Here is a 22,225-nt window from a genome sequence, read left to right as displayed (position 1 = left end):
TGTGACAAGTTGCCCCACCAACAGGTAAGTTGTCACACTACGTGGGGTAAGATGTCACACTGGATTTTGCAACCAATAAAATAAGGACAAAATTATTGTTGTTGTTATTTTTTTAATTGAAAGTGAATAAATGACAATAATTCACTTTTATTAGTCTGTTATTAATGAAATAACATGAAACATGAAATAACATGGAATATTATGCAACATGCATTACGAAACTGACACTTAAACTGCTCCTGGAACAAAAGAAAATCTCACTAGTCAGACTCCTCATCTGAGTTGCAGTTTTGGCGTAGCTTATGTAGACTGAATTGCCAGGAGCACATGCATCTTATGAAATAACATGAAATAAAATGAAATATTATGAAACATGCATTATGAAACTGTCACTTAAACTGGTCCTGGGACAAAAGAAAACCTCAAACAAAACCTGAGCTCACTAGTCAGACTCCTCATCTGAGTTGCAGTTTTGGCATATGTAGACTGAATTGCCAGGGGTGCATTCTTCATGTGCCCATCCTTTGCATATCATGCACTGCACCCATGTTTCTCCTGGGCGGCTGTTTCCAAATGGCTCTATGCAGACCAGGCACAGGGACTCATCTTCTTCCGATGAGGAGTCATCTAGAGTTTTTCTTTTTGTATCTGCCCTCTGTTTCTTCCGTGTGCTTTGCTTCTTTGGCATTTTAGATTTGGTTGCCTTGCCTTTCTTTTTGAACAGTCTTTTCTTCCCTTGTGCCTGCCTTTCAGCTTCAAGTGCCTCCTTCACAGGTGTGTCAGTGAGAATAGAAGTTTTTCTCTTCTTTTTCTGCTGGGTAACTTTTTTTCTTGGACCAGCTTTTGGGTAAGGCCTAATATCCTCTGGAGTAAATATGTTTGTGGAGGCCACAAACAATCTGGTTTATGTAGACTCAGGACAGCAACGTGACCCCCCCAAATGGAAATTTCAGCAAAAATGGCTTCAGGACTCAGATTTAATAAGCTTCCTTGGAAAACAAATAGATGAATACTTCTCGATTAATACATATGAAACATCTGCAAGCACGAGATGGGAGGCGTTCAAGGCCTTTCTTAGAGGTCAGATAATCAATTTCACAAGTTCTAAATCTAGAAAAGCCAAACAAAAAATTTTATTATTAGAGGCAAAAATTAAAACGATGGAAGACATTTATTTCAACAACCCATGTCCTAAGATTCATCAGGACCTGTTGCTTTTGAGAGCACAATATAATGAAACTTCAGCATCCAAAGCTGCTGCTAACCTATTGAAACTTAAACAATGCATCTTTGACCAAGGGGAAAAACCGGGGAAAATCCTAGCTTGGCGCATAAAACAATATCAAATTGAAAGGTCTATCACCATTCTTAAAAATGATAAGGGGGAACCTATCACAGACCCTGTTGCCATAAATGATAAATTCAGAGACTTTTATGAGAAACTCTACAGTTCTGAAGTAAACGGTGGGCTAATAGACCATAACTCATTTTCATTCTTAAACAAACTTAATTTCCCACAAATAGAGGAATGTGAAAGATCATCATTAGGAGCAAACTTGACATTGGATGAGATCTCGTTAGCAATAAGATGTATGAATTCTGGAAAGGCAGCAGGTCCTGATGGTCTACCCATCGAAATCTATAAAAAATTTGAATCAAAACTTAGAACACCCCTCCTTGAAATGTTTTCAGAATCTCTTCAAAAGGGGATACTCCCCCCCTCCCTGAGGGGTGCCCTGATAACCCTGCTCCCGAAGCCCGGCAAACCTAATGATAAATGTGAAAATATGAGGCCAATTAGTCTTTTGAATTCAGACCTCAAGATACTCTGTAAAGTTTTGGCTAAAAGATTGGAATCTATATTACCAGGTCTAATAATGGAGGATCAAAATGGTTTTATGATTGGCCGGCAGGGTTTTCATAACGTGAGAAGAGTCTTGAACATTTTGCATGATCAGAGAGGGGCATCAGACACAGCCTTCTTGGCACTAGATGCTGAGAAGGCTTTTGACAGGGTGGAGTGGACTTATCTATTTGAAACTATCAGACGCTTTGGCCTGGGGGAGGGCTTTTATAAGTGGGTTAAACTTTTGTATAATGTTCCCTATGCAGAAATTATTACTAACAACAACATTTCAAAACCGATAAAGATCAAAAGAGGCTGTAGACAAGGTTGCCCCCTGTCCCCCTTACTATTTATAATTGCAGTTGAACCATTTGCCATTGCTGTGAGAGAGCGTAACTTGATAACAGGTATAAGGACGGGAGAAATTGACCATCGTATAGCCCTTTATGCTGACGATATTATTCTTTTTCTTAGAAAATTGGATAGATCTATCCCGTCCCTTCTAGACTTAATTAAGACATTTGGCAAAATTTCGGGCTATAAAATTAATAACTCAAAATCCTCCATAATGCTTCTCAACTCGGTGGAAAGAACTAATCCACCCATCCCTGCTCGCCATTTTAGAACAGTGGATTCTTTCACTTACTTGGGTATCCAAATCACCCCTGAATTAGAAAATATAGTGAATGTTAACTACAGCCCAGTGATTACATCTATTTCTAAAGCAGTTGAAAGATGGTCTGTCCTCCCTATCTCTCTCATTGGTAGAATCAGTATACTTAAAATGAACATTCTCCCCAAACTCCTATATATATTTCAAAATATCCCCCTGCCACCTCCATCAGACTTTTTCCCCAGAATGAAAAAACTATTCAATAACTTCTTATGGAACAAAAAGCGCCCCAGACTTCGTTTATCTCTTCTATACTTACCCTACGACAGAGGAGGGTTACAATGCCCTAATATGTTATGGTACTACTGGGCAGTCAAGCTAAGGACGCTTATGTTTTACTTTACCACAGATAGACCCTTGCTATGGAGGGATACTGAGTCACACTCTATAAAGCTCCCATTTCCGTCCTTCTTATACTCAGATGAACCTAAAAAACTCAAAAAGTTTTCTTCTAATCCTTTTGTCCAAAACATGATAGGAGTCTGGCGAGAAGTCAGGAACTATCTAAGAGATTCCCCTCCACTCTCCTGCTTCAGTCCAATCTGGGGCAATAACTTTTTCAGCCCAGGAAAAGCAGACGCAGGTTTTAAACTGTGGGCAGATAGAGGGGTGAAACAAATAAAAGACATTTATGGTGACAATGGAAATATTTTAACATTCGAGGAGCTGATCAGAAAATATAACATCCCTCGCAAACACTTTTTCAAGTACCTTCAACTAAGGAGTTTTATCAGAGCAAACCAAAATCATTACATGTCCTGCCCGCCCTTGACCCTATTGGAGAAAACTCTTATAAAAAACCCTTTGGGAAAGGGCATCATTTCTGAATTTATGATTTACTGAAAACCTTCTCACCTGAGTCTTCTGACTCAAAATTTAATGCATGGAAATCGGACATACAGGAGGAATTAACATTGGAACAATGGCGCAGGGCATGCAAAGCAGCCCAGACAAGGACGGGCAACACTCGCTTAAAACTCCTACAATATAACTGGCTAATGAGGGTGTATATCACTCCAGAAAAACTAAACAAATTTAATGTGAATATCCCAGATACTTGCAATAGGTGTGGTGTAAATAAGGGCACTTTTTTTCACTGTATATGGCAGTGTCCAAGAGTGGGTGAGTTTTGGGAGGAGGTTAGGTTAACTGTGCAGGAGATCCTTTCGATCAGATTACAGCTAGACCCCAAACTTTTCCTACTTGGCCTATACCCAGATGCTCATAATATAAAACGTCATGAAAAAATTTTTTTAAACATATGTTTACTACAAGCAAAGAGGATAATAGCTGTACGGTTTTATTAAACCAACTTGGTTAGTCTAATAACCCCCACCGCACGGGGTGCGTCTTGATTGGTGAAACAGTGTCATACTCAGCTCCGACAATCTCCGTCCTTTTCCACGTGTTTATTTTCTTCAACAGCAACTCCACACATGCTATGAAGTGGTATAAACATTGAACGTGCCGTAGGTAGCAGTAATAGGCTACAGAAGCAGGTAATCAACTGAAAACACAAATGTAAACAAAATCACTACATTAATGCCACGGATACATTATCCATTCCGTAATCATTACACACAAACATTTTTATATATGTGAACTCACCAGCTCGGCTTCACCGGTCAAAACGTGGCACAACAAGTTATAATATTAACCACCAACTGAACCAATAAACAGTGGACCGCCGTCGCTAGGGGGCGTCACAAACTCGGACCAGTAAAAACAGTTTTAACCACCTAACACGCTTGGGATAATGAGAAACCCATACACCTCCCACTTGGGCTACTTGTCTTTGACAAAGCAGGCCACAATACCTGTTAATACAACAGTAATATACAAAATACAACTTTTCAAGTTACAAACTACATAAACAACATTTTCAATGACACAATTTTGGTCAGAGTTCTATATCCAAGTGTCCACAGTTTCGGGTACTTAAGGGAGCCCGTGGAGTCCCCTACTGTTCCTCTACCGGTAGCAACACCACCAGTCTCCTGACGTCTCTGCGTAGAGTAATGGAAGGACACGACTCCTTGTCCTTCCTGGCTTGGGACAGGCTGATGGGGAGGCTATGGCAAACCCTCACCTTGACGTCTCGGACAACACCTTTGCCATCTGGGCACGTCTCCTCAACGCGACCCAGCCTGAATTGACCTCGGAGGGCGTTCTGGTCTGCAACCCACACTAGGTCTCCAACGGAGACATTCCGGGCTGGGGTGTGCCACTTTTGCCGAACATACAGGTGAGGCCCTGCCAACTGGCTCCAGCGTCTCCAAAACTTGTCCACCTCCACCTGGACTGCTCGTAGACGACTGAAAGGGTAGGTAGGGAATTCAAAACCCTGGGTGTCACCTCTTGGCCCCGCCCGACCCAGCAGCAATGAGTTCGGTGTCACAACGTCCACTGTTTCCTCCTGGACCTGAGCCTTGGCACCGATCGGCCTCTCATTGGAAAGGTTGGCAGCTAGGTAGAGGAGGGTTTGAAACTCTAGGGTGGTCAAATCACCTTCCTCACCAACACTGGACAACGACCTCTTCAACACGCGGACCGCTGCCTCCGCAGCCCCATTACGATGTGGTGAGTCTGCAGGACTGAACTCCCACACCCAGTCAGTCCCAGCCACAACTGCTCTCCTTTGGACCTCCTGCTTGTCAATACCTGCCAGGAAGCTGTAGAGATCTTCTAGTGCAGGTCTGGCCCCCACGAAGTTGGTACCCTGATCAGACCAGAGTTTTCTGGGATGACCTCTTAGGGCGGTGAACCGCTGATACGTTTTGAGAAAGCCTTCAGTTGATAGGTCTTCGACCAAATCCGCATGGATCGCTCTTGAGACCATGCAACTAAAGACCACGCCCCAGACCTTCTTCTTCGCACGCCGTCTCACAGCGTCCCTGACTGTGTATGGACCAAACAAGTCGAGTGTTGTGTACTCGAAAGGGGCTGCTGGTTCGGTGCGTACAGAAGGAAGATCGCCCATTACTTGAGAGCATAACTTGGCTTTGTTCTTCCGACAATGCACGCATGAGTCAATGACTCTGCGAGCAACTCTCGGGCCTTGCACCACCCAGGCTCTCTTCCTCATCCGGAGAAGGGTGCCGGCTATGCCTTCATGGTTGGCACGGTGGGCTTCCTCAGCAAGAAGGGTGCTGATCTGCTCCTTGTAAGGGATCAGCGGGACCCCTGGCCTCCCCTTCTCAACGGACTGAATCCGGCCGTGGCACAACAGGAGGCCTGTCGAACTGTCCTTGTTTACCACCAGACGATTAAGTGTCATAGTGGGGAAAGTCGCGCCTGTCTGGGCAGCGAGACACAAGTCCTGGAAAGCCGCCTCTCGCTCCTGGACTGTGAGTACTGCCTCCCACTGTTCTCGCTCACTGGCTCGATCCCTGCACAGTAACCAGAAGTGCACGGCTCTGCGGATGTATCCTACAGCCCCACAGAGTTTGGTTAACGTTGCAAACCTCAAAAGGTCTAACTGACTTACAAGAGCCAACCCCCAAAACCTCTTTGTACGGCAGACACCTGAAGTTACTGAAGAAGGCCCTGTAGCAGCACCTGGCACGGACCTGACTGAAGGAGGCCACGTGGTCGCTTCATCCCCGACCACAGCGTTGACACCATTAGGATCATCTGGTGCAGACAATTTCTTAGCCTTGGCCCTTGTGGTGATGGCAGTGAAAGCCTTTCTTTGGAGTTTACTCACAACCTCTCTGGAACAAGAGGCTACCTCCGCTGCAGACTTCATCGGCCACTCCCCCACCACTCTGGACAGAAACTCGGGACCTCTCTGCCACAGGGAGTCATCATCAAGTTGATTGGGGGAACACCCTCTCGTGACCAGGTCAGCCACATTGTACTGACCGGGGACCCACCACCAATCTGTCACAGGTCCGGCCTTCTGTATTTCACCAATGCGATTAGCAAAGAAAGTCTGGAACCCATAACTTTCCCGCTGGATGGCACCTAGCACAGTTTGGCTATCGACAAAGTGGTACCACCTCACCACTTCCAGCCGCCCATGCTTCTGTATGTACCCCTTCAGACGGGTGGCAAAGACGGCTCCGCAGATCTCCGCTTTAACTGCATCACCCTTCTGATCCAACGGCGTGAGTTTAGCCTTTGACTCCACGAGCCGGGTCACAACGCCTCCTGAAGTCTCCCAGCGCAGGTAGAGGACCGCCCCATAAGAGTCACAGCTCCCATCGGAGAACGTTATCCCCCAGGGTTTACCCAGCCAGCCGGTAGGGGTAACACTCCTGGGGAAAGCGATGGTACTCAGCTGAGCATATTCTTTAAAGAGCTCAATCGCCTTCCCGCGCAGCTCACTGGACAGTGGCTTGTCCCATGTATCTTTGGTCAATGTCCCAGCCTCTTGAAAGGCCCTTCTGACGAGGATGACGCCTTTTTGTTTCAGGGGCGTCGCCAGACCAAGGGGGTCATAAAGCCCAGCTACCTGGCTCAGTAACATCCGCCGGGTAAGAGGATCGGGCGTCTTTTCCTCTATGTCCTCCACGGTGAGGTTGAGTTCCGTGCGCATCTTTTTCTTTCTAGTGGAGAAATTGACGGCCACCATAAGGAACAATTTGTCCTCCCCCACGTGGTAACCCACTCCAAGGGCCTTATTGTCCTCGTCCCGCAACTGATTGGGCAACACAATGGTCTCTGGTTTGGTGGGAATACCACCTTGAGTCCCACTTTGGCCAGATCGCACCCATGGCTTGAGGTGAAACCCCCCGGTGGCAAGGATGGCCTCAACCCCCTCAAGGATCTCCGTCAGTCTTTGGGGGTCATTGTGGGACACCAGAATGTCATCTACATAGGCATTGTCCACAATGACATGTCTTTCTTCCACTTTGTCGGTGAACTGTGGCAGGTAGGCTGTCTCTCACATTGCCACCTGAGCGATACAGCCAGCTGGTTTATCACCCATGTTCACCCGTACCACGGCGTAGTCCTCAATGTCATCGGCTGGTGAGTCTCTCCACAGGAAACGATGGACATGCACTTCCTGATCCTCCAACCACACCGAGTTATACATTTTGGACACGTCGCCAATCGCCGCATGCTCCCCCTCACGGAAACGGAGCAGAACCGCCCGGATGGGGTTCAAGACGTCTGGGCCCTTCAACAGGATGCCATTAAGACTAACGCCCTTGAATTCCCGGCTGCTGTCCCAGACCAGTCTCACCGGGGTAGAGACAGAGTGCGGGTTGGGTGCTGTCAGGTGGTTCACCCACCACACAGCTCCGTTCCAATTGTCCATCACAGCCTTGGAAAGCTTGACTGCGGCCCCCCTGGCTACCATGTCGTGCACCTGCCTCGCATAAGCTTCCTTCCATTTCGGATCCCTCTCAAGGCGCCCCTCCGATTTCAGGAATGCCACCTTGACAGCTTCGCGGTTGTTAGGCAGGGTAGAAGGGTTCTCCTTCCAGGGATAACTGGCGTCCCAGTGGGGCTTGTCGCTGTGGTGGTCGCTCAACTTGAAGGTCAGTCCTCTTCTGATGATCTCTAACTCTCTCTCATCAGCGAGTGACATCTCCTTCCCCCCAGGGGCGCATTTCCCGCAACGACATCCGCCACACAACGGGTTGCAGGCGGCACCAATGCTGTCCCACTGCAGCCACTTGATGATCTCAGCATTGGATGCAGCCGTGGTTCCAACTTCCTTGCTGCTCTTTAGCTCAAGGCAGTAGTTGTGGAGAACCTCGATCTTCCTGGACTCTGCCCTCATGGAGCATGCTAAGTGGGTCGAAGAGCGGCGTGCAGTCACCTCAATGTCCTCAAAAAGGTCAGGGTGCACACCACTGACGGTCTTTCCGAGCGGACCGTCCCACAGCACCAGGTCGCCGCACCTCATCATCCGTTGGGGGGCAAGACGACCCTCCCGGGTACTGATGAGTAACTCGACTTTCTCTGGGCGGGTCAGCTCACCTGGCTTGACGGCACCTTGGAAGACCTCCTCCAGGCGCCTCGAGTCTACTGCATGGTCCACCCTGGCGATCTCCTTCAGCCCATAGCAGAGCAACTCATGGAGTCTCCATGTTCCCTTTTTCGTGGCTACTTTTATGCTCACACAGTATCTCTTTGTTTCTTCTTTTATCTCCATACCACCCACACCATACACCACCAGTGTGATTGGCTCCCCAATCAGCCCAAGCCTCTCTGCTGCTTGGTGGGTGATATAGTTAGTATCGGAGGCTAAATCGATTAGTGCGCCAACCCAGTCCCCCCTCTTGGTTGTGACCTCCACCAACATCATGAGGACTGGGTGTTCCTTTGGACCACGCTCTCCCACCAGATCTTTGCCAGCACATATTGTTGAAGACACTTTGTTCGTGCAGGCATTCCGAACAGCCTCCAGCTGCTCCGGGGTCAGACCTATCCTTGCAAACACAGCCTCTTGTTCTTCAGTCGGCCCGCGGGGTTCTCTCCTCTTCTCCCCCTTGGTGGTGTCCTTTTTGGCTGGTGATCTGAGGCACAGAAAAAAGTGGTGATCTGGAGGGGCGTCGCCTCTTTTACATTCGTCATTGCGACACAAAAAGTTGTTACTGCATTGACCATCTTTTCCATGGATATCCAAGCATTTGGGGCAGGCTTTGGTCCTATTTACTTGGGCTCTGCGCTCTGAGGGGCTGGACTTCTTAAATGTCTTACAGCGGTACAAACGTCCTGTATGCCCCTCTCCACCACACATACCACAAGGCTCTCGCGATAATTCTCCCCTCGCCTCGCTTGCCGTGGCCTTGGTGAATGAACGCCTCTCTTGCCTCCGGTCCCCCAGTCTTTCTTTCACCTTCTCACGGGAGCTCGTTTCACTGGCTCTAGCAGAGTTCGGTCGTCTGGCGATCTGTAACTGCTCCAGTTGCACCAGAACCGTCTTCTGATCTCTCAGGAACTGCCAGAGTTTGTCAAACCGGTTACGTGGGTTGACGTTACTGGTTGCATCGCACCGGTACAACAGCCACCTTTCTTTCAGACTGTCTGGCAGCTTACTTTCCAGTGACCGGATCACCAACTGGTTTTTTATGGCATCCTCACAACCTAGATCAATGAGGTCCAACAGCGCCCTTTCCACCGCTTGGATTAACTGTAATGCCTCCCTTGGTTGGTTGTTTTGCACGGCTGGTAGGTCCTGTAGCTCCAGTACAATGTCATCTGCTATTTGTGACATGTCCCCGTAACAGTCCTCCAGAACCCGGAAGACCTCGTCCGCGGTCCTGCAATGAGACAGCCTGTGTTCACGTTTCACTGTGTCGCTGATGCTATCCAGCAGGTGAAAGAGCCTACACTCAGGGGAGCCCGTAGGTTCAGCTAACGTCTGAAGGGTCCCCCAGTTACCTTTCCATCGCCAGTAGCTTCTTCTGTCCCCAGAGAACTTTGGCAGGCTTAGTGGTGCGAGCGCAATCCTGGGCCCGATTGAACCCTGTGAAATGGCAGACATGCTCCGTCCTGCTCCAACACTATCAGGTTGCACAGCGTGTGTTCCTCGCTGCTGCGGTGTGCTGGAGAAGCCGGGGCCGAAGGTTGGGCTCATGGACCACAGTGGAGGGTGTCGTGGCGGTACCACTTGGGGAGACCCCGACGGGGCGCCCGTGACTTGTGCCCCATCAGGACAGTCCACATTACCATCTGGTGCTCTGACAGTCACTGTAGTGGTTGGATTAGTGACCGGGACTGCGCCTACACTTTGCACACCATCATCGTGTGACACGCCACTGACCCCACCCCCAACTGAAGGTCCACTTGGTCTATCAGCGATGGTTGTTACTCCATTGTACGCACCGCCTTCGCCGTCGTCTCTGCCGTCAACATCTCCCTTTTCCTCTTCACCGCTTGCCAGGACATCAAAGCCGCCACGCGCTGAACCTGAGCCTTGGTGCATGTAGTTAGCCAGCACAACTATAGTCCCTGTTTTCTTCTCTTTGCAGTCTCTGAGGAAAGTCCGCATGATATTTATTTGCCTTCCTGGGACACAGCGCTCCCAGTCCCGCACAAACTCCTCCAGTGCTTCGACTCTGCTCTGCAGTGCTGTGTGCACCAGATCATATTGTTCACTGGTTATGTGCCCTGGCTGGAGTGCGTCAGCCCGATCAAATGCATCCTTAAGGCCAGCTATCAGGCTGCCATATTGACCTGATGCATAGCTGGACCACAATGTCTCTTTTATCTTCATTTCAGCATCCTGGTATTTTGTTCGGCAATCATGCAGTCTTTTCTTTACATCAGCTATATCCTTTTCAAATCCACTTTCATCTTCTTCTTCCATTGCAGCAATGTAATCAAAACTGCTATTACAGATCTCTTCATAGCTGCCTTTAAGTGCCCTCAGTTCTGTTCTGAGATCATGTTCACTTAAAAGGTCTATGTTAAAGTCAATGGCGTTTGCCCTCCTATTAAATACCCCTTGTGCATTGGAGCGCTTTTTCTTTAATTCTCCACAATCCGCCATGTCGCCCTTTTCTCGGCCCCTCTTTGTGGCAATCTTATGACGTACTTCCGGCCGTCGTACCTGGGCCAAGATGGCGACGATGTACTTCCGTTAGCTTAGCGGCTGGCTAGCACGCTGACGCCGGAAACTTCCGCGATCGGCTTATCCTACGCCGTCGCGCTAAACAGTCACAATGACAGTCACTTACGCACAGTTACAGGCCACCCGATATCCTTCCCAAATGGTTTGATCCAAGCCCGCAGCTCCGCCGATCGGCCGGGAATCTCCGCCGGGTCCTGTTTCCACGCTAGCCTCCTGTAGCTTGCTGTTGTTGACACTGTCCGACCTCCGCTTCTCCGTCACGGGGCTGGCTTAGTGTTGATTACTGTACGGTTTTATTAAACCAACTTGGTTAGTCTAATAACCCCCACCGCACGGGGTGCGTCTTGATTGGTGAAACAGTGTCATACTCAGCTCCGACAATCTCCGTCCTTTTCCACGTGTTTATTTTCTTCAACAGCAACTCCACACATGCTATGAAGTGGTATAAACATTGAACGTGCCGTAGGTAGCAGTAATAGGCTACAGAAGCAGGTAATCAACTGAAAACACAAATGTAAACAAAATCACTACATTAATGCCACGGATACATTATCCATTCCGTAATCATTACACACAAACATTTTTATATATGTGAACTCACCAGCTCGGCTTCACCGGTCAAAACGTGGCACAACAAGTTGTAATATTAACCACCAACTGAACCAATAAACAGTGGACCGCCGTCGCTAGGGGGCGTCACAAACTCGGACCAGTAAAAACAGTTTTAACCACCTAACACGCTTGGGATAATGAGAAACCCATACAATAGCTTTAACATGGAAAAATATAGGTAAGCCAGGCATTGCCATGTGGTTTAGGGAATTATCTTCTTGCTTACCTCTGGAAAAAATTTCTTACATTCTTAAGGACAAACAGGAGATATTTCAAAAAGTGTGGGGTCAATTTATCCAATACACTAAAAACAATGATCTATCTCATCTACTGTATGAACTTGGAACAGAATGAATATACCTTCTGCATATCTTTGGTCCTTCACCCTTTAGCCACTAGACTGTACGGCTATAATATTTGTGTGATCTCATGATCTTATACCTTTACTGAAACATCCTATTAACCGCCATGTTCTTGTTCTGTTTCTTTACCTGTTTGTTTTTTGTTTTTTTGTTTTTCTTTTTTTTTTGTCTCATCCTGTTTGTATTGTTATAGTGACCATATGTGTACAATAGGGGAATAATTAAATCCACTGTTTTAATATCTTTTGCTTTAATGATTGTCCCTGTCCTACAAGAATTTACACTACATGTTGACATACTGTCACTACTGTGTCACACTGTTAGCTCTTTGTTTTTCTGAAAATTCAATAAAGATATTGTTGAAAAAAAAAAAATGTTTGTGGAGGAGGCTGGGTTACTCGGGCCTGTAATAGCTTCTTGGTTGGTTCGTGGGCCTGGAGCAGCTGGGCCAGTGCTGGGGCCTGGAATGGCTGGGTTGTTGCTCGATGGGTCAGTGCTGGGGCCTGGAATGGCTGGGTTGTTGCTCGATGGGTCAGTGCTGGGGCCTGGAATGCCTGGCTGGTGCTAGATGGGTCAGTGCTGGGGCCTGGAATGGCTGGGTTGGTGCTGAATGGATCAGTGCTGGGGCCTGGAGAAGATGGTTCAGTTTTGGAGCCTGGAATGGCTGGGTTAGTGCTTGGGCTTGGTAGAGCTGGGTCCTGGTAGGGGCGATCTGAGACGTAAGATGGCGCAAATTCTGTCTCCAAGAACACATCCCTGTTATAAGACTGAATCCCTGTTGCCCAAAAGAGGCCGGAATATTAAGTTGGGTTGCAGCCAGGGGATAAGCAGTTGCTACAATCCCAGGGATGTCATAGATGCTGAGTGTTTTCCCTGGGTTGTTCCTCATCCAGGAATCAGAGACAGAGTTTACATGCTTTTTAAATGGCCTGTAAACACTTCTGTCTAAAGGCTGCAGCCTGTGTGAGCAGTGGGGTGGGAAGGACAACATGATGATGCCATTTTCTTTGGCAAAATTCAGCCCATCAGTAGAAAGATGTGAGCAGTGGTTATCCAGAAGGAGTAAGCAGGGCTTCTCCTTTGAGCACTTGGCATGTTCCACAAAATGCTTGAGGAAATCAACGAAGTGTGGTTCTTTCATCCACCCTGTGGGATTTGCTCCTCCTTTGCAGCCTGGTGGCCCATTGTTGATGAAATGATCACGAAAGTGCACCCGAGGAAATATGAAATGGGGGGGATGCTGTTCCCTATTGCTGAGACTGCGCAGGCAAGGGTCACCAGGGTACCCCTTTCCCCAGATGTCAGTGACCCCACCTGCTTGAAGCCACGCCTGGCTACCAATCGGTCTGGTTTCTGTACCGTTGTCACTCCAGTTTCATCCATGTTCCAGATATCTCCTGGCCCCAGGGAATGTCTGTTTAACACTTTCTCCAGATTGTCAAAAAAAGACTTCACATTCTCCTTGTTAAAGGCACTAGCTCTGGCAAGGCTAGTTGCCTCTGGTTTTCTAAGAGAAAGTGAGGGGTGCCGCTTAAAACCACACTGCTGTCTTGTTGATGCTGTGATATATTGCGTCATCAACCACGTTTTCAGTGGATAGCTGTTATCACCAAGCAGCCACCCATCCAGAGGGGTGTCCCCCTGAAAGACTGTAGAATTCGCTGGATGAACGAGTCATGTGCCGACCCGTGGAAAGTGGCATATACGTTTGTCACCAGGCAATTTGAGTCACAGATCACCAGATATCCCTGTTTCACCTGTGTACATTCGGTCAGGTTGAGTGACCATTACGCGTGCCGAACACGCTTTCCATGTGGTCAGATGAGATACGGATCAAAATATCTAAATTTAGGTCTGACTGTATGTGCTGATTCAGATAGTTGCATTGAATTGCGGCTGTTGCTAATTATTGATCGCAGTGAAATGCCAGACACTGTGGAAACCTGACTGTGAGGTGTTGGTGACGTGAGCGCACGACTCTGCCGGTCTACGAAAATCCACTTGAGTTGACCAGGTCTGAGCTGGCGAGCTTTCAGCGCACTTTTACACCGCCAGCGCAGACCGAAATGGTCGAAAATTCCTTTATGCTGACACTTCCCCCCAACTGCGCCGCAACGCCCATCCTGGCGCACCTCTGTACGCCTCGGTTTACCAAAATACCAAGTGCGCCGTGCGCCTGCCTGCGCCGGTCGAAAATACTACTGCGCCGCACCGGCGGCGGAGTCGAAAATAGAGCCCATGATGTCAGTTTCAACTGTCCTGTCCCCCTTTAGTTGTGTCCACCACATAAGATCTAGGGGTGGAACTGGCTCCTCGGACAACACGGTGTTATCCATTGTTTCTCATTGCTCAGTTTCATAATAACATTGTCTCTAAGGTTCAGCAAAAGTGGATTCCTCATCTCATTCCTGCGGTTGTAATGGTAAGCTTGTCTCTGCTTGGTGGCTGCATCTGCTTGCCTGATTTCTACCCTCTCTGGGCAGTTTGGGTCTAAGTTTTCAGACAAGATGAGCAAGGTTTTTCAAATTTTCTGAATCATCAACAGCTCTGCAGGACTGCCCCTGGTCAATGAGTAAGCCTCAGGGGCCTTGATCTTCCTGCCTTAGAATTCCTTTTGCTACCTGTACAGACATCTCAGCCTGTCCATTACTCTGTCTATAATGCTAACTAGATGTTCCATAATAAAATCATATTTTTCACTCTACACCTACTCTTTACCAAGGTCTAGAAGGTACACACACATACAACAAACTGCTGCTGTTTCATTTGATCACATATATGAAAAATGCACATTCTTTGCCTCTGTAAACAGTATGAGCTATGAACCAGCCTATACATCTGAGCTTGGCCCCTGGAGCAATGAAAGGTGCTCCTAGAATTAATTAGAAGTTAAATTTCTTAAAAACAGCATTGTAGTCTTTTTTGTGTTCCTTCTCATCAAACTCAAAGTAGCTGAATATCTTTTCAGCTTCACTGGCCATGTCATAAACAAGGGAGCAGATCTGGACTTTCCCATCCTGTCTGTTTAGCGTGGTGGCTAGCCTAAAGTGCAAAAATCTTTGCTTCCACTGGCCATTCACCCAGATTGGCAAATTTAAACTCCTCAGGAAGATGAGATTTACACGTCAATCCATTATGGTTACCTGTGCCACTTCTGACACCATGTAATGTCTGCTTGACATTTGACTAAGAAGAGGGACTGCTAGGAACACTCAACAGCATTTCTTCAACTGACCAGGAACATGTCAACATGAAATATTGTGACATCTTTAGTGATGGAAGGTACCATTAGTCATAGGAAATCCCTGTCATTACAGATACCACTATGGCTTAAATCAAAAGGCATGAATGGCATTTTGTACCTCTTGCTCCTCAGTAACTGTGACCCTTTTGGACTCTGAGTTTGAAAGTGTGGAAATGAACTCTTTCAGCTTGTCCAGCTCTACCTCCAGGGCCAAATCTGTTAAGTCCTTTCCCAGTTGGAACTGGTAACCCCCATCTGGCAGCACCAGAGGATGGTGGGTGTCAAAACTCTCCAGGATATCAGCTGTAGGCAGAGGAGCCAAACTGCATTAAAATTACAATAATTTAAAGACAAATTTGTATAATCTGTAGAAACTTGCAAATGACCCTAATCATAATTGGTGTTGTGAATTAAGGAAGGAATAACGGTTAATCAGTCAGTAGACCTCTCACCAGTTTTGTGTGCTGCAGCCTGCTCATGAAGAGATGGAGTCCAACTGTGTCTGCATGGAGACGCTGGGCTGTAAAGACTCAGTAGGTGGTTCAGTTGGGCTGGACTCAGGGCAGGGTAGTCAGACCGCAAAGATTCCCAAGATGTCTACACACACACACACACACACACACACACACACACACACACACACACACACACACACACACACACACACACACACACGTTTTCATCACTTCTGGGGACACTGCATAGACTTACATTAATTTCCTGAAGACTTACCCAAACCATAATCATTACCACTACTTGCATAACCAGAACCCTTACCCTAACCTTAACCTAAACCTAATCTTACCCTAATCTTAACCCAAGTGTTCACCCTAAAATTTCATGATTTACATTAGGCGAGTCCCCACAATGTGATTGTGTAAACAGATTTATGTCCCCACAACATGAGTAACACACAAAGAATAACTGTTCTGCTTATTAACAATCCGTCATGAATACATTTTTAATTAAAAAGACAAAAACAGAGAATACTTTTTTACTGAAAAGAAATGTACAAAATGCATGAATGAATAATGTATGTAGGACTTTATTATGTGAGAGAAATGCTATTCCATCTGGCAGTAAATTATAATGCCGTTGTTAAGGAATAGCCACATTCAGATAAATAAAAAAGAGTATTTTCAGGCTTTATTCACTTTGTGACTGCCCAACTGCTAAGTATTCTTTTTTTTTGTCTGTCTGCAGGGCTGAAAGCAGCACATACCGTGACATGGGACACGTCTGGGTCCAGCGTGAACCTTTACATCCTTGTATTATTTTTTACAATTGTTTTGTAAATTAATAGATTCTCTACTCCCACAGTTTTTAAAACAAACAATCATTTACTACTATTTTTGTAATAAAATATATTATTTATGGCAATTTCTTAGATTGTGACCATAGACTGTATTAATGCAAGAGTTTCATATGCTGTCTATGGTTGTGACCTTTTGAACACTTGTATCTGTATTTGATGACCATACCTGGATTTGGATCTCATAGCAACTAAATGCTTAATTGTGAAATTTAATCACAACTGAATAGTCAGTGGTGACATGCTAGTACTGCTAAATACATAGCACTGATAATATTACTCTGAAAGCCGATCTGAATTTCTCATTGAAATTTTGGGTACTCAATTTCAAGTTGAGCAGTTTAAAAAAAATATTTTCAGCATAAATCTCACATTCAGATAGAAACTACCCAATATTCAAAAACTGTATTTAAATGGGCTGCACGGTGGCGCAGCAGGTAGCGCGCGTGCCTCACAGCAAGAAGGTTGCCAGTTCAATTCCCAGGTCGGGCCTTTCTGTGTGAAGTTTGCATGTTCTTCCCGTGCATTTGTTGGTTCTCTCCGGGTACTCCGGCTTCCTCCCACAGACCAAAAACATGCTCATTTAGGTTAATTGGTGACTCTAAATTGAGGTGTGAGTGTGAATGGTTGTTTGTCTATATATGTTGCCCTGCGACCGGTCCAGGGTGTACCCCGCCTCCCGCCCGTCGACAGCTGAGATTGTCAGCTGTCGACTATGCCGCTTATCCGAAAGGGATAAGAAAATAGAAAATGGATGGATGGTATTCAAATGGCTCAAATTCACATGTAAAAGAGTCAAACTTTTATGGCCATTATTTGCTTCCAATGACAAGATTTTTATTCAGTATGTCTAAATCTAAATGTCCTGGCGGAATTTCAGTCAGGTTTTAGAACATACCACAGCCCTGAAATTGTCCTTCCTAAAATAATCAGCAACCTCAGACTAAAATCTTGGTCAGTCAGTCTTGTCTGAGAAGCATGAAGTCTGTTTTGGGGTTGCACACACTTAATGGCTATTTTAAGTGGACAGCAGTTGATTTTGCATACATATTTTATAAAATCTGTATACAATAAGAATATAAAACTATACAACTCACACACACACACACACACACACACACGCACACGCACACACACACACACACACACACACACACTATCATTTTTTGTCCACCCTGCAGAAATCATATCCATAAATCCTCAGCCTGTTATTTCTCTTATTTTACAGCTGGATAAATCCAGCTCTGCTGAATGTGGTGTGTGTGTGTGTGTGTGTGTGTGTGTGTGTGTGTGTGTGTGTGTGTGTGTGTGTGTGTGTGTGTTTTACCTGCAGTAAATTCTTTCTAGGTGTAGCTAGCAGATTGATAGCTGATGAGAGGGTGTGTGTGTGCTCCAAGGCCAGTTCTCCCAGTCCAGCTGCATGAGCCCAGTCCAGGAGCAAGTCAAGATTGGCCCGCATCCGTACGCCTCTGGACCACTGGTAGAAACCTGGCTCAGAGCCTGTGTATCCACCAAGAGAAAGTCATTTTTAACATCACTTAATTCTTCATTTACTTAGGTTTCTGAGTTTTAACTATTTTAACTGTTTTTTCTTTGTCTGCACGTGAACGTGGAAGATGTGTTGGTTCTGTGAGGTGCTTGCATCCCCCATTATTCCACACAATCTGTATACATTTCTTTATTATTCTTGTTGTAAATGAATCCTGTCAAAAATGCAAAAACAGCAATGAAACTATCCTACTAACAAGTATTTTGTGTCTATCAAAAGTCCAAAGGAATGTCACCAACTTACTCTTCAGTGACGTAGACCTCCATCAACATAGCAACAAGGGGCGTCTTGGTGGCTACGGGGCTTACAATAAGACACTGATCATGTAATTGCAATATCACTGGTTTGAGTCCCCCAAAAAATTCTAAAAAAACCTCCCAAAAAACTCAAAAATGAGTTGTGCTTCTTCTACTATTTGTTTGTGGCATTTTTTTAAAGGGTTATGTCATCAGAATGATAAAATATGGTTGGGGCTGAGTGCCACAGACAGGTTGGGAACTCAACTTGTTGGTGTTTCATGGTTTTTCTTTCCATGTGATGGACTGAACACACGAGAAATCCAAAATATTCCAGTCTTCGTTTTTTTTCTGCATGCCGATCTATCTATCTATCTATCTATCTATCTATCTATCTATCTATCTATCTATCTATCTATCTATCTATCTATCTATCTATCTATCTATCTATCTATCATGCACTTTGTGTGCTCCCAAATGTACTCGATGTAGTCACTGATGCATTGGTACCTCTCTCCATGAGTGAGTTGAAGAGTGATGCATTAATGAAGTAGAACAGGTAGCCAATGAGCTGTGAAGAAATCTCTGGGTGGAGCTGAAAGTCTGACAGTAGTCTCCATGTGTTGGTCAAAACCTCCACAAGATGCTGTATCTCACGAGGGACCTGTAGTCCACCGCTACCCAGGACACGAGCAGTCAGCTGCAGGTCAGTACTCTCCCTGAATGGGTTGCAGTCCAGAAGGTCCGGAAGGATGGGATAGAGGACCTGATAAGAAATAATTGGTTGAATAAAGAGAACTGCGCAGTTCAGCATGAGAGCAACTCACTCATCCATGTGCAACTGCAGATTGTTGACAATTCCTGTGGGTCAATTGAGGTTGGAAAAGTTAACGTTATGTGGTGGATGTTCTGATCGTTGGGATAAACTAAACCATGTAACCCTCTAACCCAGATTTCAGACCACCCATCTTGCCTCTGCACGTCTGTCTCTGTTTCTCACACTACAACACTACAACATACAATGATATATGATATAAGATCAGGAGGAGAAATCAGCAGAAAGAAGAGGGTTTGTAACATTTCCTCCATTTCAGCCAAAGGTCCCTGCTGCTCTTCAGAGCAAGCACTGACAACGATGGCTTTGTTCGGGCTAATTGTACACAGACATCCCCTTTCCCCCCCAGTCTCACTCTTACACCCACCAAGCTTAGCGCCAGCCATAGATCCACATTCCTAAAAAGCTGAATATGGCTCATGTGGGCTTGGCATGGCACTGCAACAGGCCTGCTGACTGAGGAGTTCTGAAGGAATCCACCCTGAGCAGATCATTTTACATTTACTGTAAGGGCCTACAGCCAGGGAAGTCTGAACATGAACAGTAGAACATAACAGCCACGGCTCCCATCACACACGAGACAAAGGAAATGGGTGAACATTAAGCCAAAAATTCTGCTGTGTTTCTGGGTGGAAAATGTCGCTCAGCAGGGCCAAGCCAGAGAGGATTCATTCATTCTGTCATTACCACATGCATCCATGGCATGTATTATACAAGAGTTAAAAATTGTGTATTCTGTCTTGTCTGCTTATTTTGTGCATTCATTGCACTTGATGGACAAGTAAACACACAGTCTGGCCACAAGCCCTTTAAAGTGCGTCTGTACTTAACTCACCATTGGCGTCTTTTGTTTTCCATCCTGCAACAATTTCCCTTACATCAGATGGACGAGCATGAAGTACCCCAAAATAAACAGAGATTTTAGAAAATGTTTGGATTTTACTCTGAACATAGTGGGGTTAATGCCACTTTCTGTCTAGTTGGATGGGAGGTAAAAAAAAAAAAAAAAAATCAGCTCAGTCTGCCTTGTTCACAACCTGGAACGTTAAAATCTGCCCTTCACAAACTGAATCCTTTGTCAGACATGCTTTGCTGTAGTGAACCACTGACATAAGCACTATGTCAACTCAGTGCACCAGGAAAGGGAAATGATAGATAGTAGAGTAAATCATTCTACCTGCTACTCAGCTTGACATTGGTGACCACATTCCTCGTGAATTCTGGTCTGTGAGTCAAAGGTGTGCATGGAGTTTGCTGTGAAATGACAGTCATGATGGATGACACGACACACCTGGATTAAGTGATTAAGATTAAGACCAAGAAAAACTGAGACTAGGTCCACGCTAGGCCAGTTAAATGTGAAAATCTCAATCCACACTGAATGACTAAACAACAGGAAAACTACCATATACAGTAATACAGTCTATAGCTGAGGCTTTCGAGATGGCAATGCCACTATCCATGTTTCAGTAAGATAGTCTACCACCTTGCTCAAGACTGAAATAACTCAACTTACTGGATGGATTTCAGATTTCACATTCATTTTCATTTGCCCTGTGCCTTGTTTTATGACCAAATACCTGCAAAACTAATTTCATTCCCTTTTTAACTACTTTCCAAAGCAATCAAAACAATCTGACATTTACACCCACTTCACACTGTGATTGGCCATCTCTGCAGCGGTGAAGGAGCCAGGGTTTGAACTTCTTTCGTTCTTGACACAATTATTTCTGTGACTTTGTGAACATGTGAACAACTAAGTGCAACCTTATGAATGACAGTGTCTGAAAATGAGCATTGTTCTCTCAGTGTTCAAACAACATCATGTCTTCTCCTTTGTCTGTGACAGTCAGTTTTTCACTCTGTGAGGTGTGTGGCAGTTCAGAACAGCCATAAACACTTCACTTCTAGTATAAGGTGATGAATGTGGTAAACATCACACTTAATATTCAGCATGTTACTGTAAGAATGTTAGTATTTAGCTCAAAGTATTTAACTCACTGTGCCTGAGTACAGTCTCTCAGAGCTGCTACTGTGGCTGCTCAGTGCTGTTACTACTTTGTCCTGCATACAGCTACGCCCAGACCACAGGCACAATTAATTTATATAAGCCAGAACCAGAATTTCTGCGTATACATATTCAAATAACACCAAAAAAATCCAAAAACAATGAAACCCAATTTGAATAATTTTATGATTTTCAGAACATCATGTCATCAACAAAATTCAGAAATGGCAGTGGGCAGTATGGTGGCTCAGTGGTTAGCACTGTCAATTCACAGACTTTCTGTGTGGAGTTTGCATGCTTTCCCTGTGTGGGTTACCTCTAGGTGCTCTAGTTGCAAAATTAGCTAACTTAAATCATCTCCTGCTGTATATAAAACAAGCTCTTCACTTCAGTCAGATTGTCTGTTACTCACTTTGGTCTTGGTCTCCTCTCTTACCTAGTTCTCGTTTTTGCTTACTAGTGATTTTTGTCTGATGATTGTTTCTCCTGATCTCATACCTGTGCTGTCTCCTCGTCCTAGAAAACCCTGAGCCGTTCATCACATGGATCTCCTGCCGTAAACCAGCCAACTCTCTCTGCCTAAACACGCTGTTCTGTAACTGTCTGCCACTTTCCACTGGCCATCCGGCTCAGCTCTCCTGTTGACTTTAATATATTGTTCAATAAAGTGTACATTGATCCACTATCCCTCATTTTGCTTCTGGGTCTAAATTACTACACCCATTATGACATTTAGTAGAGTTGAACACAAATTAATTCTGTACATATTGACAAAGCACATCTGGAAGCCATTTGGTTCATCAGGTTGACTTGCTGAAAGAAAAAATGCTGTGTGAGGCAGGTAGTGTGATAACCACATCCTCCCGCACTGAGCAAAAAATGTGCTGGCTAAAACTATTGAGGAAATCTATAGTTTCCTCTTTAAAGATACAATGTCACCTCACTGCCTTTTTTCCTGTAGGGAAAATGACATAGAAGATGCCTGAAACCAGGTACATCAGGCACCAAATCCATC

General features: G+C 45.6%; 1 protein-coding gene across 1 annotated transcript in view; it reads right to left on the bottom strand.

The window, feature by feature from the left end:
• Positions 1-22,225, bottom strand: part of LOC139349972 (ras-associating and dilute domain-containing protein-like) — a gene marked incomplete at its 5' end in the record, with an annotated part of 39,027 nt that overhangs the window by 5,340 nt on the left and 11,462 nt on the right. The window contains 4 exons of the mRNA XM_070991058.1: positions 15,389-15,573; positions 15,723-15,867; positions 17,910-18,082; positions 18,878-19,133. Of these exons, the coding sequence (XP_070847159.1) occupies positions 15,389-15,573; positions 15,723-15,867; positions 17,910-18,082; positions 18,878-19,133 (759 nt within the window). The remainder of the gene's footprint in view (positions 1-15,388; positions 15,574-15,722; positions 15,868-17,909; positions 18,083-18,877; positions 19,134-22,225) is intronic.

The sequence above is a fragment of the Chaetodon trifascialis genome, chromosome 21 (genome assembly GCF_039877785.1).
Source record: "Chaetodon trifascialis isolate fChaTrf1 chromosome 21, fChaTrf1.hap1, whole genome shotgun sequence".
Taxonomy (NCBI): domain Eukaryota; kingdom Metazoa; phylum Chordata; class Actinopteri; order Chaetodontiformes; family Chaetodontidae; genus Chaetodon; species Chaetodon trifascialis.
The sequence above is the reverse complement of the archived record's forward strand: the minus strand, read 5'-3'. Positions and strand labels throughout refer to the sequence as shown.